Genomic DNA, 17,266 nt, shown 5'->3' on the forward strand with positions numbered 1-17,266 from the left:
TGCGTGTATTCTGTCAAAGCACCAACACATTCGAAAATAATATGATTTATTTTAACGGCAGGTTTCTAATAATAGGTACCTACTAAAATCAGATACGAAAATGGCTAAAGATTCCCATGAACAGATAATTTCAATTATATTATAATCATTAATTATGATAAAAATGAATCTGGGACAGGTCCCTGAACTCAATATTGCGGGAGTAGTTTGCTGACGTCATTGTAAGAATTTTATTTGTCACTGTTATTTTTTCTTTGATTTTTAACTGAGGCAAGCCAGTTTAGTACGATTATAAATAAAGAAATGATAATGAGATTTAAAAAAAAAAACAAAATATTTATTTATTCCTTCGAGCCGGATTTGAACCAGCGACCTATGGATAACAATATTGTTGAGAGCCTCTACAGTCCACCGCTCTACCAACTGAGCTATCGAAGGTTACGTGCTGCCGCGAAATTTATAGAATATAAGAGAGAAAAGTTATGATAGACTTATTTCCGGTTTTCCGGCTTCCCCAGTTATTATTTCCCATAAAAGGATATTAAACACGTTTGAGGGAATGTTTATCTAAAAACCCTGGTATTTAATACTCGTATATATTGGTAAAAAGAGTAAATATAAGTAAAAATCGAAAATAAGTAATGAAAATTTTTTACGTTGCATTTTTTTAATAAAATCTTCATACCTAGATATCTAATATGCAGGTTGGTATTGGTAACAATAACATGACATTATTTATCAAATAATATAATATTAATAATCAAACATATAACATATTCCCATTGCTTTAATCCTTGTAGTTGGTAACACTGGTTATTCTATAATAATATTAAAATGTAAATTACTGCTGCTAAATAATATGGTTAAATAATTATATTATGTATCACTGTAACTCTCGTGTCTCTTGTTTCTTCTATTATTATTTGTCATTTTACTGAACTTATGTATAATTTTATATTATTATTTGTTTGGTTTTTTAATTGTACGTAACCTGTATTTAATTTCATTTTTCCCTGTATGTATGTAATTTCTAGATTTTTGCCTTTAACTTAGCTGGGTTTTTGTAACTGGATAGTTCTTACGTAAGTGAGTTCATCTGTAAAAAAAACAGTATAAATAAATAAGTAAATGAATAAAGATAACATTGTTTGAACCACTATGCCTTGTATATTCTGGTTTATATTTCGCCCTGAGGAAGGAACCGTTGGTCCGAAACCGGTCGGTGTTCTATGTAGTTTGACATACCGTTGAGAGCCTTTCTTGTAACCTCCAACTTTTCCCAAAAATAAGTGGTTACAATGGGGCTTTCAGCAGCAAGAGTCCCAAACCTGTCGAGAAATTCAGAGCTCTTTCTAATTTCGCCTGTCACTTTCTGGTCAAGTTGTACAAATTAGACCACGTTCTAATTTCCAGATATTTCAGATATTCAGCAAGCACATTTGAGACATTAATATTTGCAATGTTTGGCATAAGTGATTAATTTAAAATGTAAAAACGGAGTTCAATAAATATTATGAAATTTCGCTAAATATTATCTAATTTGGAAATTGAAAAGACCCGACCTCAGTTAGACGTAAGTCAGAAAGTTGACATAGAATCTACGCCATAACTTCGGATAGTTGAAAGCGCCCCGAAAGGTCATTGATTTGGGATTAAAATATAATATAGTAAATAAATAATGTATTAATATCAATAATTAAATAATACCTCTACACTTTCTTATAGGTTCCAATATACAATGCTGTTAAACAATTTATTTAAAAACCTTGGTAAGCCCGGGGCATTTTTATTTCTAGACACCTGTGTAGGAAATATAAACATATATTTATGCAAATTTCGTCATGTACATTTAATGCGACAATGGTACCTACCATTGACATTTTATTCGACAGTGGTACCTACAATCTACCATTGAAATTTTTTGGGACAGTGGTACTTACCATTGACATTTCCGAAAGAAGCGAAATATTTTCAGACTTTGCACACAAGGATAATATTTAAATATTTTACCAGAGTGACAGCTTCTATTTACAAAAATAACTATTGATTTTATCCTACAAATATGTAAATGAATATTTTTAATAAGGGATCGCAGTTTTTTCTGACTAGACAAAATCCAGTTTTATGCTACCCGCTATAGATAGTAAATTCTTACTAGCTGCGCTCCTTGAGCGTAAAAGTGAAATTTACCGTTGCTTAAAGTAAGTTGCAGTCAGGTGGGCAGAGCTATAAATACCCGATATGGGGTTGTACGGTGTACGCGCCAATTTCCATCGGAAAACGCATTAGCGTTGTATCGAGGAAAGCGGCTGTGCGGGGAGGGACGTGGGACGCGGGACAGGGGCGGCGCGTGCGCCCTGGCGCCCGCCGCCGCAGGAGCCAGGGAGGGGAGCGGGCTCGCCTGCAGTGGACATCCCTGAGCCAGCGCCAGTGTGTAGGCAGCGAGCAGGGCCAGTCGCTACCCTCCTCCCGCGGGAACCGTTGACGTGTATTTTGGCGGGACCGGCCCGACAGCCACTATGAAGTAACGCACGCGGACCAAGGCTCCTCGGAGCGGTTCTGTCGGCGGCACCTTGCTCGGTCCTCTCCCGAACAGGATTCGAGGGAAAACGGGGAATTTCGGCTACCTTTTGTGTTATGATTCCAATTCCCCGCGCCTGTCAGTGACGCCGTGTTGTCTTCCACAATTCACTTTGATATGACGTGATTCGCTTTGTGAAGGTCACGTTATCCTGCACAATCGATGCGTTTATTTTATCAGGTAATAACAACCTTTAATTACAATATGACACTGACCGGTACTTCATTAATGAATAGTTTCAGTAACCCGTTTTAATTGCAGTAACAATGCGCCAAATCTCGCTAATCTCTGCGGAGTCTTCGTTTCATAACAAAGTACCCAGATGAAAACGTGGTCAGTACACAAGAGTACATAGCCAATACTAGCTTTGTTACACAACAACATAAAATCCAAACAGAGTTGTGTTGATTTGTTCCTGTTATCCATACAACTTTTTTTGTTTTGTTTCTTCAGTTATGACTTTTTCAGATCATGAAACGCGCAACAACATTCATTTGCCCTTTGCATAAAGGTTGTGGGGTCAGTGTTTTTACCTTACCTTAATCGAATAAAAACATATTTTTTAGTATTGCACACAACCACCACAGTATTAAAAACTTTTAAAAAAATTTCTAAAACGATTTGTATTGGCTTTTTATATTTATTATTTACTTCACTGCGAATTTTGCAGTCAAAACAATAACAAAAACAGAGAATTTAAGCAATATAAAAAAGATTATTTCCTACTTCATAGAAAAAGAAACTTTAAAATTTTCAAAGCTACATCGATTTATGATATTGTTTAGGTACTTAACCCTTCAGGCCTCTGGCATATTGACGGTTATTTTTCTTAAAGAAGCTGCCAGAAATTCGGAGAATTTGTGTGTATTTCCGTTTATTAATAAAATCCAAATAAATGGAATATTTCTGAACGTATCCGAAAACCAAACACTGTTTGTGAAATACGTTTTCCTTTAGCCATTGGAGGTGCAAGATATTTACGATTAAATACGAAAACATATAAATTGTTAACATTTTTTCAAACCCAGTGAATTTACCTGTATTTGGTAATTTATTAAGTTTCTAGGTTCAATATAAAAAAAAATAATTTAATTCAAAAACTCGCGAAATTCGTCTGATTGTTAAAAAAACGGTTTAGGACGGGTTGTTTCGGAGAATTTGAACAATTCATCAAATTTCAACGTTCATTTTCAAGTTCTGTTTTCATTTCAGTTTTGTCAAGCAAGTAGCCTATAATGATATAATAACAAAACTTGAATAGGACTTTCACAGAACCCGAAAATGAACGTTGAAATTTGATCAATTGTTCAAATTCTCCGAAACAACCCGTCCAAAAGAATGGTACTTATTACGGAAAATTTTTCGAACAAGTATTTTAAGTTAAATAGAACTAAAGGCATGGTTTAAAAAGATATATTTAAAATAACACTACGCATTATTATTTTGAAATGAAAAAAAAATCGAATGTACATTATTTACGAAAACCGCAAAAATCGCTTTTTTGATTTTTACTTGACATATAATTTTTTGATCGTAATTTATCATAATCGTAAGTTATCCTAGAAAAATAAAAATTCTGTCTATTACTTTGTTATAATTACTCTAACTGTATTAATATATTTTTTTTAAATGTACGTGCGACAATACCTCTAATTTAACGATTATTTAGGTACGGCACCGAAAAACAACATTTTTGAGAGGTGCAAATTAAACTTCACTTTAAGATCTTATTTCATTTCATAAATATTTCAAAACTGTAAAACGTTGTTTTTATTAGAGCACTGTATAGAGATGGGAGGCATGACAAGTGAAATGAAACAAAACTGATTCATATAAATCCTATGTTATTATTATCTATTGAAAAATAATGATTCCATTTGCTGTTTAAAACAATTAGCCCAGTGAATATCGCAGTTACGAAAACGTGGAAACTTTAAAAATAATTCAAATTTTTTTACATCTATTCAAATTGGCTCAATTTTTCGAAGCGTAAGAAAATAAGTTCCAGTGTATATTTTAGAACAGATTGACTCTACGGGTGATAGCGGTTTGTTCCGAAAATCGGACAAATTAACCCGAGGAGTTGATACATTCAACATAGAAAAAATCTTACTAAAAAATGTCTTACGATAGGTAGCTACCGACCGCGCCGTTTCATTTATCCAACTTTATATCTTTTGCTCATGCGATTTGGTCATTTGTTGAAAATGTATTCGAACTTGTTTGTGGTTAGACGGTACACTTAAGGGTAAATACAGACTAATTGTATTATGTTAATAAGAATTCGACAAAAATTATTATTGTTAGCCTATTCCTGAGGAAAATAAATAATGATTTGGGGTGAGATTTAAAGTATAATGAAAATGTTTTAATACATTATTAGACTTCTCTGTACAAATTACGCATACACAAAATTCTTTAATTTTAAAAAGTTGGCAATCAATATCTGAAATTAAGCCCTAAATTTACTTATTGTCATGAGTTATCTTGCTTTACAAATCCGATTAACTGGTTGTATACAAATGTATTTATTAAAAATGTTCGAACTTTTCTACACAACTTTGAACGGTAAAGCAAAAAATAAACTTGAAAATATCGACAGTTTTCAAGTTTATTGTCACAAGCAAGTCACAATCTAACTGCTTTTTACGATAATACTATTTACCTTCTATAATAGTTTATTTTACGTTAATAGTAGGTACTTATCAACCTTCTCTTCCCTTATTAATTTAATTTAGACTTATTATGGCAAGCCACAATGTAGCTGCTTTTTACGATAATACTATTTACCTTCTATAATAGTTTATTTTACGTTAATAGTAGGTACTTATCAACGTTCCCTTACCTTATTAATTTAATTCAGACTTATTATGACAAGCCACAATGTAACTGCTTTTTACGATAAACTATTTTTTTTTATTCATAAAATATATTTGAATACAGTTTCTTACATGCTTTTCGACTATCACACTAGACACATGTCCGTATTATGGTAGTCGAAAAAAAATTTACCTTCTATAATAGTTTATTTTACGTTTATAGTAGGTACTTATCAACGTTCCCTTTCCCACATCTTACCCAACTTTTTTCAGCCTCGCAACATACCCCATAGTCCAACTGAATCCGGATAGTTATGACTCTTCAGTTTTCTTCTTCTCCAATCTTTTGCGAATATTTCTTTAAAACAGTTGTGGCAAAACGGCGTGTCTATTCCGGTACAAAGTTCAAAAGACCATTGATTTACCATTTACCACATATTATTGAACAACTAAGCCTACGAGCGCTCCGCAGACTTAGCGTCGCGGCGCCTACGGGTCGGGTATATTACCGGCGTGTAGGGGAAAGCCCAGCGCCACGTCGCGACGCTAAATTCTGTACATTTTCATCGGTCGCCGATACCAGAGCACTGCAGTGGTACAAATGTGTTTTTTAACACGTAAATATTAGGTTGGTGCATAAATTCCCATATTTATATGCCCTAAATTCCGGCAGTCCGAACTCTCCGGAGGCAGTGGGAAAATGGCATCCCCAGTTAGGGTATTGGAACGTTTTTTAAAATCCATCCTATTCTACAGATTCAGCATCAGATTTTTTTAATATTTCCGCTATACTTATCTATCCAAAAATCTCTCAATCCAGGAATCCTAATAAAAACAACGCGGCTTTCTGAAAATTTCACCTCCAAATGAAGGACGTTTCATTCACGGAATTTTAAAAATGTTTAAATGCTGGAGGTCAATCGTAAACTATGCGAGTAGGAGTAGCTATTTTTTGTTTAAAAAATCGTTTTTATTAATTTTAAATTCTGAGAATTTATGCAACCACCTATTACATAGATGGTAAGATTTGTGGAGTAATAGTGTAGTTTCAGGATTTACATAAAAGGATATGAAAGATGATAAATAATAACTCATCTTATTTATGTACACATAAAAATTTCGGAGGCATATATATCTATTTTCAAATGTCTTTTAAAATAAATTGGTTTGACTGAGGATTGAACCTTCCTACCCAGAGAAAAAAAACAACTCGAACAACTGAGCCAAATCCTGTTTGGATGAGACCGACGTTAATTGCGTATATTAACTGCTGAAATGTCATCGAATTTCAGAGAAATGCGTTTATGTCCGCGTGTGTGTGTGTTAGATTTAGATTGCCACCAAGTTGATAAAATGCATTGTCATCGATAAATAGTATATCTGCCGGGTTTTAGCTCGATCAGATGTCGGGAAGTGAGTTAATTTCTGCTTCCAAGATTTGTATTCATTCACGAAAACAAAAGTGAAATTCAAATAGACATTATAAATACATATAAAGAAGTCAAAAATGATAAAAAATTATAACATACCTTATAGTTTTTTTTTGTAAATAGACTCTTTAACTTATGTTCAATGATTTCGGGGCCTGTAAATAACAATGTAGTTGAAACGTGAAAAATATTTCTTTATTATTTTATAAAACTTAATTAATTATTTTTTTTTAAATTCAGGAAATTCTAGTTTTATGTTTTAAATGTAAACAAAGCAATAAACAATAAACGATTTTATTCAAATTGGTGATGCAAAATGGAAAGCTATTAATAAAGAAAGGCGTATTTCATTTAGGTTATAATAACAGGACGTTCAATATTATTAGCTATCCATGTTGCTGACTCATTGTGGCAAGCAATATGGCAGAATTGGCATTTCCACGGCGAAACAATGGGCGGCTGGCACGTAGAGCCCGGACACTGGACACGTATTCCCAAGAAGTGTATCTAATCTATACCGATTTGAAATTAAACTGGTGTCGCCAATTTACATAATACCCTTCGAAATCTAGACTCCACGCGGAGAAAAACAAGTCTTGCTAATTTATTAAGAATCTCTTCAAATCATCCGCTTAAAAACGGGATTGTGATCCTTTAACGAATGAAATAAAAGGTTGCCTGGTAAACTTTTAGTACATTTCGAATGCATTATTACGATGTCGAAACACGTGTTCGAAGCAATACTCATATTTCTCCGTGAGGTCCATCTAATGAAAATGATTATATCCCCAAGTAAGAAATTCGATATATGAAAATGTTTCAACAATTTCAGCAGAAGTAAGGTAAAATTGGGCTTATTTCTGGCACTCCCAAAGTGAATTTTTTCTATTCAGTGGTCCCAGGCTATCGTCGAAACATATACGAAGCACTTCTTAAAACGTGGCCGAATACGTTAATTTATTCTAACAGTAGGGGTTTGTATCTTTTTTTGGTGTAACTACCTTGGTCTTCCACGATGTAAAATGTTTAATTCAGTATAATCGAATAGAATTATCAAAATAATGTAGGTAACGTAAGGTAAGAAATTAGACAGAAGGTAAGGTAACCGTAGAACGCTGTTATTAACGTTAATGACGTTGCTAACTGCAAATAGTTGCGTTGATCTAGAAATTGACAGTAAAACAGTGAAAATGTCATAACACTTTCCTCTACGACAAAAGATTCGATTTTCAGTTTTAGCACATAGGTACATAACTTGATAGCGTTTAGCATGTAGGTACACAAATTTAATTGAGTTAAAAATTCTAACACCTTTACAGAAATTTAACAGTTTAACAGTTTTAGATCTACTGATAGGTGCTATATAAATTTTAGATATAACTGTCACCGAAAATAATATAGGAACTTAATGCGAACCCTGCGGCATCCGATTTGTTTGGCCTCAAGAATGGATCTAGAACGCATAAAATATTAAAAACAAGAGTTTGATAACGCTATATTATCTACTTTAAATCACATTTAAGATAAAGACAGAAAACGATGATCGCAAAATTCGAAATCGATATGTGTACAAAAAAATTAATTCTCCTAAGTGAGGTGGATGTATTCAAGTATCAATATATTCACCACAATCGAAAGTTTGGGAACCTTAGAATGCAAACAGTAGTGAGTACATATGTTATTATAATCTCCTTTTTTGTATGTAGGTAGTATGTAATGTGTTTATACAACACGAGCTTTTCCACGTAAGTTACGTGAAAGTAACAATAATTGATTGATGATGACTTGATGACTGATGACAACAGAACGGCTTCGTGTATTTTTACAATGAAGCATGTTGTAAAAATAAACGCGCTATTTTTTATATACCCACACAATTCCAAAGATGTAATTTACAAAAAAAATGTGGGAAAGCATTATATTAATAATATAGATGCACCGACATAATATAAACAGTACCAGCCTAAAGATGTCCGCTGCAGGGTGATTTTGATTATGAGTTAAATAAATAAGTGGAACTATGTTATTCATATAATGAAAATCCAGCACGAATTCAATTTCATAATTAGAAAAAAATCATCATTCTAATGATTGAAGACGGGTTCACAGATTTTGAACAATTCATCAAATTTCAAAGTAGATTTAAAAGATTTTTGAAGGTTCTATTCAAGTATTATTATTTTAGTTTTGAGAAACAACTGGCTAATAATGGTATAATAACAAAACTTGAATAGAAACCTCATAGAATTTGAAAATCAACTATGAAATTTGATGAATTGTTCAAATTCTGTTAAACAACACGCCCTAAATTTATTTAATTATAGTTTTGATTAATGATACAAACCGGTTTCGGTTCAGCCTGTACCGTCCTCAGGGCTATGTGTATAAATGCATGCTGCAATCAATCATTCAAACGAAGTTTTTTTTAAAATCCAAATTATAATTATGTCTAACCGCAAATTGATTGCTTATCTGCGAAAGTTTATTTCATTCATTTATTTATACTCCATCAAGACCAAACATGCAATAATCGTAAAACAAAGTTAGCGTATATAGTTATAAAATGGTATCATGCAAATTATATATTATATATTACTTAAGTAATTGAAATGACTAAACTTTAGATTCAATTTTGAATGGTTTTATCTAGAGAAACCAGAATCCAATTACAAATAAAGCTTCGATAAATCTTTTACCGTATTGTTAATCGCGTACCTACAGTGCAGCAGTATAAAATAGAACCTCATAAATCATTGCTGTCAAATATTTTACAAGTAAAAATGTAAGACTTTTAATCGCGTGTAAATCGATTGACTATTTGAAAAGCGTAGAACAGTGTCAGTTTGCAATAATAATAATACTAGGTAGGCAACTAGCCAGATTACCGTACCTCCTCATTCCTACCTGTCAAGTCCCTCCCTAACGTTAATGCGTTAAATGCTGTGTCAAGTCGGCGACCAACCCTCGAATTAGCGTTTATATCAACGATTTAGTATATTGTCATCGACTTTCATTTGTATATATTCAATAATGTTATCATTCAATTTATAAAAACAGTTTTTTTTATAACCAAGTTCTGCTGTGTTATTATTATTATTATTATTACGACAGCTGTTTCGCCTTCTGAAGGCTTTATCAAACTATACTATTAAAATGCCTTCAGAATTCGAAACGGCTGTCAGTCATATTAATAATTAGACACACTGAAAAAACTGAGTACTGCTAATTTATTAAGAATCTCTTCAAATTATTGTTAATCCGGTTAAAATGGCTTGAAAATATATATACAAAAATAAAATCGGATTTTCATGAACATGTTTCCGACATCGTGACAGTATATTCGTAATTTACTAAAAGTTTAACAGGAAATCTGTTAATTAATTTGTTAAGGCCTGTAATCCCGTTTTTAACTAGATTACCAATAATTTGAAGAGATTCTTAATAAAGCAGAAATACTCACTTTTCTTCGTGTATAACAGTATAGAATATAAAAGTGACGAGTTGGCACTGTTATGAAATTATAACTTTTAAATTTTTAGCCCTATGTATATATTTTGAATAGATATATAAAAGTGCCTACTAAATAATCAGTTGATAACACCAATTAATTATGTACCTAAGATTTTTTTTTAAATTATTTTGCGGTATTATTATACCTCCTAAAGCCCTAAAGGATTCATGTTTTTTTATCTCTTCTTCTTTCTTGTTATTTCAGTTTTCTGCAAAATCACATGAAAAGTATAAAATATTCACCAATTATTATTTAAAACTTTTGTCACATTTACAAAATTAACTCACTATGTACCAGCTACATAATCGTAGCGGGTTCATCGGCCAACACAGGAAATCACAACACAGACTAAAAACCTTTATTTTACACCCAATAACAATTAACGATAAACTTGGATGGTTAAAATGGTTGGTTTTTAGATGTTACTAGTGAAACCACATAATTTAATTAAACATTAAGTTTAATCTATGTACTAAACTAGCCACATTTTAAACAAGCCACAATATGACAGATTTTTACAAAAATAAAATAACGAAATAACTTTTCAGCGAAAGTGACCTTTGCGGATTTTAAATTTTTAAGCGAAAATTTGACCTTTGAAGCAGATTTTTAAGTCAGAACTGCGTCATTGGTGAATTTTCCACAATGCCTCCTGCCCGCGACGCTTTCCTGGGGTCAGCTGCTACAACTTTAAGAACCTTCGTGTAAAATTTTATGATAAAATCAATAAACCCTTACTTTTACTCTACACAATTATATCGTATGCCTTACTTTCACAATGATGGCAGATACGATGCATACATAAAATGTCTTTTTACGCAGTCAAAATACAAGATAAGAGTATGTTTTTAGCCATTTTAACGTGTACGCAATACAAAATCGAGGTTTTTTGTGACAACATGTTGTACATTTGAAAAAACACTATCTGTATACTAACTAGCTTTTTAGATCACCCTTCAAAACAAACGACATAAGCTTATCCTGTTTTTTATGCTTTTTTAAGTATTTGAAACCTTGAAGGGGACTGAAAGTATGGATTTTCTTATACAATAAGAAAAAAAAATATTTGAAAAGAAAGGATTTTACTGTTATAAATAGATATATTATAAGTACAGAGAAAATTATTATGTCAGCGTAATTTATTCATCCTATGTTTCTAAAATACAGATAGATTATGAATATAATATGGATGGGCAAGGCATTTGTATTAGGTGCTATGTACCCCAGTGGCGTGCTGCGCTGAGAAAAAAATCGAATATATATATATTTTTTTTAGAAAGATAAACACTCTCGGGTTACGAATAACCTGACAATATTTGAAAATCTCCTACTACTCCACAAATTACGAATATGATATGATATATTATCATATTTCTTATGTTTCAAAACTGTCATTAAAATTGTACCACCTACATGTAAAAGCCCTTTGGGCGTTAAATAAATAAAAGACAAAAACTCATACATTTGCCTTGATAGGGAAAAACTGAAAAACTAATATTCTTCTTAAGAGAGTTGTTCCTTCTTCTGGATAGCAATTTTCAAGTTAGTTTTTAAAAAAATAATCATTTAAAATTACTGTTTGGTTGATTACGAAAATCGTAAAAAAAGTTACCGCCCGCCTCTTTGAATAACCTTTTTACGATTATACTTTAATGTCGAAACTTGTTCAGATTTATTGAATGTTGATTTAACGAGCATTCAAAACTCTATATCACTTATTATGTCAATATTATTTGTCCTTTTTTAGTCGAGCTATCTTTGGTTTGTAAAGCAAACACTACCCATTTTGGGGAAATTACACTATGGGTCATAATGTGTGGGCATCGGAGATACGCTTTGCCTCTCCTATTTTATATGCATACTATGTAATATGAATTATTAATTGAAATTACAATCCCTTGCTTTAACCAAAGCTGGCTTTAAAATGGTTACATATATACATTGTGTGTTATGTTTTTCTTGTTTAGAAAGATGGCATTATGTGAACTATTAATTTTTTTATTTTTTATTCCAGATTCAAGCAATAAAAACTACTTACGTAATAAATTAATAAAGAGACATTGACTATATTAAACAATAAGATAAAGTATAAATAGAAACATGTTCAGTATGTCTTAATATAAATACTTTAACGGGATAAGTTTTATTAATTATGTTGCGAAAGATAAGTTCTAAAAATAATTTAACCAATAAAATTTTAGTTTGAGGGTTAAATAATAATTTTAACTTCTTCGAAAATCATTAATTATTTTTAATTAATTAAAGATTTACTTTCTAAAACACGTTTTTCCTCCTAATTAGTGTTCAGCGAGTGTTACGTGAAAAGTACGAAAAAGTTTACTCTCATTTATCTTTCATCTTCAGATAAAACTAGCTGATGATTTAAGTAGAAATAGTTTACTTGTAAAAAAATAGTGTCAATTTCTCAATGAATAGCTAAGCTATCAAAACTCCTCTATTTCTAATTAATTCTATTTAAACTAACACCATGATAAATATAACCTCTACATAATATATTATAGCGGGATTATTAATTCAAACTTGGTTACTACCTTTTCAAGTGCGTCAGAAACATATGTGGTTGTGACACCGCAGTGGGTTTCGTCACTGCAGCGGGTTTGAAACAGGAATAAATTTGACATCTCAACGAGTTTGATGCATCAGTGGAATCGACTCATCTATGGATTTTAAACTGCAGTGGGCTTGAAGCGCCCGTGGATTCGGTGCGGTAGATAAATTAACACAATATTAGTAACTTCGAGACCACAGTGGGTTTGACACACTAGGGAATCTGACAGCGCGGAGGGTTTGACACATCAGTGCGTTCGCCACCGCAGAGGATTTTAAACAGCGGGTTCGACACATCAGTGGATTCGTCACCGCATCGGGCTTGACATACCAGGGAATCTAACTGCGCAGAGGGTTTGACACATCAATTGATTCGTCAGTTCATCGGGCTTAACATATCAGGGAATCTAACAGTGCAGAGGGTTTGCACGTTCGTTACCGCAGCGGGTTCGGCGCAGCAGTGGATGTGAGCCATGCCGCAGCGATCCCTTTCATCTTCCGCCCTTATGCGCCCTTTCGTGGTGCTGGCGCTGCCGGGCATGTACCTCTTCTACAAGTACAACCAGTACAAGCAGCAGCAGGTGGAGAATGCGCGGAGGAAGATCACGGAGAGGGAGTTGCAGCATCTCAACCATAAAATCGTAAGTCTATCTGTATTTTATTTCTAGAAACATAACCACAAAGTAGAATTATCGAACCTATAGGTATTTTAACTAAGTGTATGATTTTTTCAATGAAATAATTTTTTGAACAGTAATTTTGAAAGACAAACTTCCACGTGTTTTCCCTAGTATGCCCATGGGATAGGTGCTTTTCTCGGATTTCTTAGAGAAATATAATTAAAGGTCAAGATTCTTATAAAAAATACGCTACTTCAAATACACAAAGTTATTTCACAGAAGTCGCACCATGGTATGGGTAGTGAGCGGTTGGTAGGCAAAATTCATTCCATTAATGCATACCAGTTTTGCACAAAACTACTTACACGTACTACACGTACTCACTACACGTGATATGGTTTAATCAATTTCATAAATAGCGTATTATAATCATGGTTAGCTACCAATAACCGATAGTGTAAGCTTGCATTGCGAAAAACTGTCTGGAATACCCACATTACCTATGTAGGAATATTGTAGTTTGTTCACACAATGCCTGCGAAGTAGGGTAGTTCTATGTAACTACAGAGTACAGAGCTACCGATACAGAAAGCCCTTGTTATGTTCTTTCGAGGCGAACACCGTACCTACGGCGTACCTACACCGTACCTACGGCGTACCTACACCGTACCGTACAACCCTCCTGTACACGTAAATACTTGTTCCTACGCCAACTCGTTATCCGTTAGTATTCTATTCTTCTCCTCCCCTGGTGGTCCCGTAATGATGATTTGTCTGGCCTTGTTGAAATAAATAACAGATTGAGGCAGCTTTAAAATAATTAAAATGGCACCCTTCTTATAAGTATAAATAGTCTATCTTAAATTCATTTCTTTCATTTTGGTTTATTTTTGTTGTCTTTAAAACTCTAGTAGTTCTTCACGTCCAAAAAAGTATGTTTATAATTTTCTCCTGTTTAAAATCAAGATAAAAATTTCCTCTGATATCATAAGATTTGTAAGCAGGTATTAAAATACCTACCTACTTAATTATAAACCATAGATATTTTTTTACATTTTCATTTCAAATAAGAAGTGGTCGAGGGGTGAGGCTCTCGACTAGCAATCCGAAGGTCGCGGGTTCAAATCCCGGCGTGTGCAAGTAGGTATATTTTGTTTGATGAATTTATGTTGTTTCACAATTTGTTCATTTAAAATAATATATAGTATACTTGCGACACCTTCCAGAGTAGAAGATGCTCTCAGTTTCGCCCTGGTGTAAGACCATCATTCAGAATTGAAACGTTGCTTGAAATGGCTTTATCCGTGTTTGGAGACCAGATCCGAATAGCCAGGTACTCCCTCACCTTCCTCTTCCCCTTCCCACTACCTTCAGCCTCATAAAATACCCCAATTTGGATGCCATAGTTGGGACTTTTGTACGGTATTCAGATAAACACAAAAAATTGTTCAAAGAAATGTCACCATCCTTATTCTTTTTAAAATTCTTCAGGTACCATAATATTGATTATTCCAATTAACAACTCGAAGTAGGAACCGCGATCACACGAACAACACGACCACCATGTTGAACCGAAACCGGAGCCAGAACGTAACAAACATATTTACTGATAGATGAAATGCCAAATGGTCGAGCTAAGCTCAGTAAATTAACGTGAATCATGATGAGATATTCTCTAATGTTGGCTGTAAGAAAAATGAGAAGAGTATTAAAAAAATGCTACTTCCTCCCGTGTTAAAATCACCCACAATAATCGAAATGTCGTAGCGTTGCTTGAAATGGCTTTACCAATGTTCATATATGAATGGTTAGGTTATACCCACGCATGTGTTACTTCAGAAAACGACGAATACTTCTTAGTATTCGGATGAAACATGGTTTTTTTTCCAGTTCCCTCACCCTTTTAGAACATATTGATTGTATTGTCCTCTTTTTGTGAGTATACAAGCCCCGAAATCTTTTTCTAGCCAACAACACCCTCGTCAATATTACCATTAAATAGATTGTGCATTTTCTTTAGACGGATACAAACATTGAATCCATTTATTAACTTGATTTTACGTCCAGTTTGTCTTTTACACTGGGCCTTTTTTAAAAAAAATTATTTATTCAAAAAAATACAAAATAAACTAATTCGTAAACACGTATTGAAACTTTTTATTCTTATAATTAAGTAGGTACATTTGTAGCTATATTTTAATTTGTTTTATTTAACTAAATTTTTAGCCACGGCATTGTTGTCATTGTCTAGAAAAACAGGCAGGGAGATACGTAATTTTTTATTGTTCATATGAGCTCCTTTCTCGTACATAGGCTAATACCCTATATACACATGCATGTGAGCGAAAAATATAATATAATATATTACTTACGTTCATTCTGCACGATATCTAAAACCTCTAGTGTTAATATCACAAGAGATTTTGCGATGCAGAGAATTCAATTTTCTGCGGATTTCTCAAATGCTAAAGGTGAGCCATCGATGGTGCGGGTTAATTCGATAACCAAGCCACTTACTTACCTACGTTCACCAAACTCTCGCTAGATGGGGTTTACTAGACGATAACCTTTCCACAAAACCTTTATGATGTAATAAATAAGCACGTAATCCATCGCGTAGATCGTAGAGGTTGAACGTAGGACGAATTATACAATCGGAATATGTCCTGTTCATATCAGGAGTACAAAACCTCCCGGAGACATGTAACTGCCGTTGAAGCAAGGCGGCCATTGGCAACACTTTTTAGAGATTGTCATGTGGTAGAAAAAACGTCGGCAGCTTTATTACTCCCAATAAGAACAACATAAAATAAGGGAACACAAGGATTTTATGTATTTATTTTTTGTTGAAAGGTGTTTTGTAGTTATATAGGTAATTATGTTCGGTGAAATTTTAGTTTTAAGATAAACAGGGTATTGCGGAAAAATGTATGTTGTGTGGAATTCCATACTACATTATCTTCTTGTTCTCTAAATAGTATAAAACAAAGTCGCTATCTGCGTCTCTCTGTTTGTGCGCTAAGTTCTTCTAAAATACGCAACGGATTTTGATATGGTTTTCGTTTAGAGAATCAATAATTTAGAGAATTTCTTCTGGAAGGTTTATATATATTATACTTAAAGTAAATAAAATAGAGAAAAGACGGTGTTTTGTAAACAAGTAATATTGAGATAGGTACATCAAAATAATTTACTAAGGAATTGTATATCTTGAAAATTCCTACAGAAAAGTCCGAAATGATATATGTTTATCTCCTAAAGATAACCCCCAGCAATGCCGGGTTCTTGTCAGCTAGTAATATATAAAATAATGTACTAAGGAATTGTATACCTTGAAAAGGCCTACAGAAAAGTCCGAAATAAAATATGTCTGTCTCCTAAAGATAACCCCCAGCAACGCCGGGATCTTGTCAGCTAGTAATATATAAAATAATGTACTAAGGAATTGTATACCTTGAAGAGGCCTACAGAAAAGTCCCAGATAAAATATGTCTGTCTCCTAAAGATAACCCCAGCAACGCCGGGTTCTTGTCAGCTAGTAATATATAAAATAATGTACTAAGGAATTGTATACCTTGAAAAGGCCTACAGAAAAGTCCGAAATAAAATATGTCTGTCTCCTAAAGATAACCCCCAGCAACGCCGGGATCTTGTCAGCTAGTAATATATAAAATAATGTACTAAGGAATTGTATACCTTGAAGAGGCCTACAGAAAAGTCCCAGATAAAATATGTCT

At 33.3% G+C, this 17,266-nt stretch overlaps 1 protein-coding gene and 1 non-coding gene across 2 annotated transcripts in view; one reads left to right on the forward strand and one right to left on the reverse strand.

Annotated features, from left to right (window-relative positions):
• Window positions 1-345: 345 nt before the first annotated feature.
• TRNAY-GUA (transfer RNA tyrosine (anticodon GUA)) lies at window positions 346-438 on the reverse strand. The gene is made up of 2 exons: window positions 402-438; window positions 346-381 (listed from the first exon to the last, which is right to left on the reverse strand). It is a non-coding gene; the product is annotated as a tRNA-Tyr (tRNA).
• Window positions 439-2,444: 2,006 nt separating this feature from the next.
• Window positions 2,445-17,266, forward strand: part of LOC149426522 (uncharacterized) — a 126,475-nt gene continuing 111,653 nt past the window's right edge. Inside the window, exons 1-2 of the mRNA XM_089631504.1 lie at window positions 2,445-2,761; window positions 12,356-13,550. Coding sequence (XP_089487630.1) covers window positions 13,383-13,550 — 168 coding nt within the window. The 5' untranslated portion in view covers window positions 2,445-2,761; window positions 12,356-13,382. The remainder of the gene's footprint in view (window positions 2,762-12,355; window positions 13,551-17,266) is intronic.

Source organism: Hesperophylax consimilis, chromosome 1, assembly GCF_061612785.1.
Source record: "Hesperophylax consimilis isolate HC1 chromosome 1, BYU_Hcon_1.0, whole genome shotgun sequence".
NCBI classification, from domain to species: domain Eukaryota; kingdom Metazoa; phylum Arthropoda; class Insecta; order Trichoptera; family Limnephilidae; genus Hesperophylax; species Hesperophylax consimilis.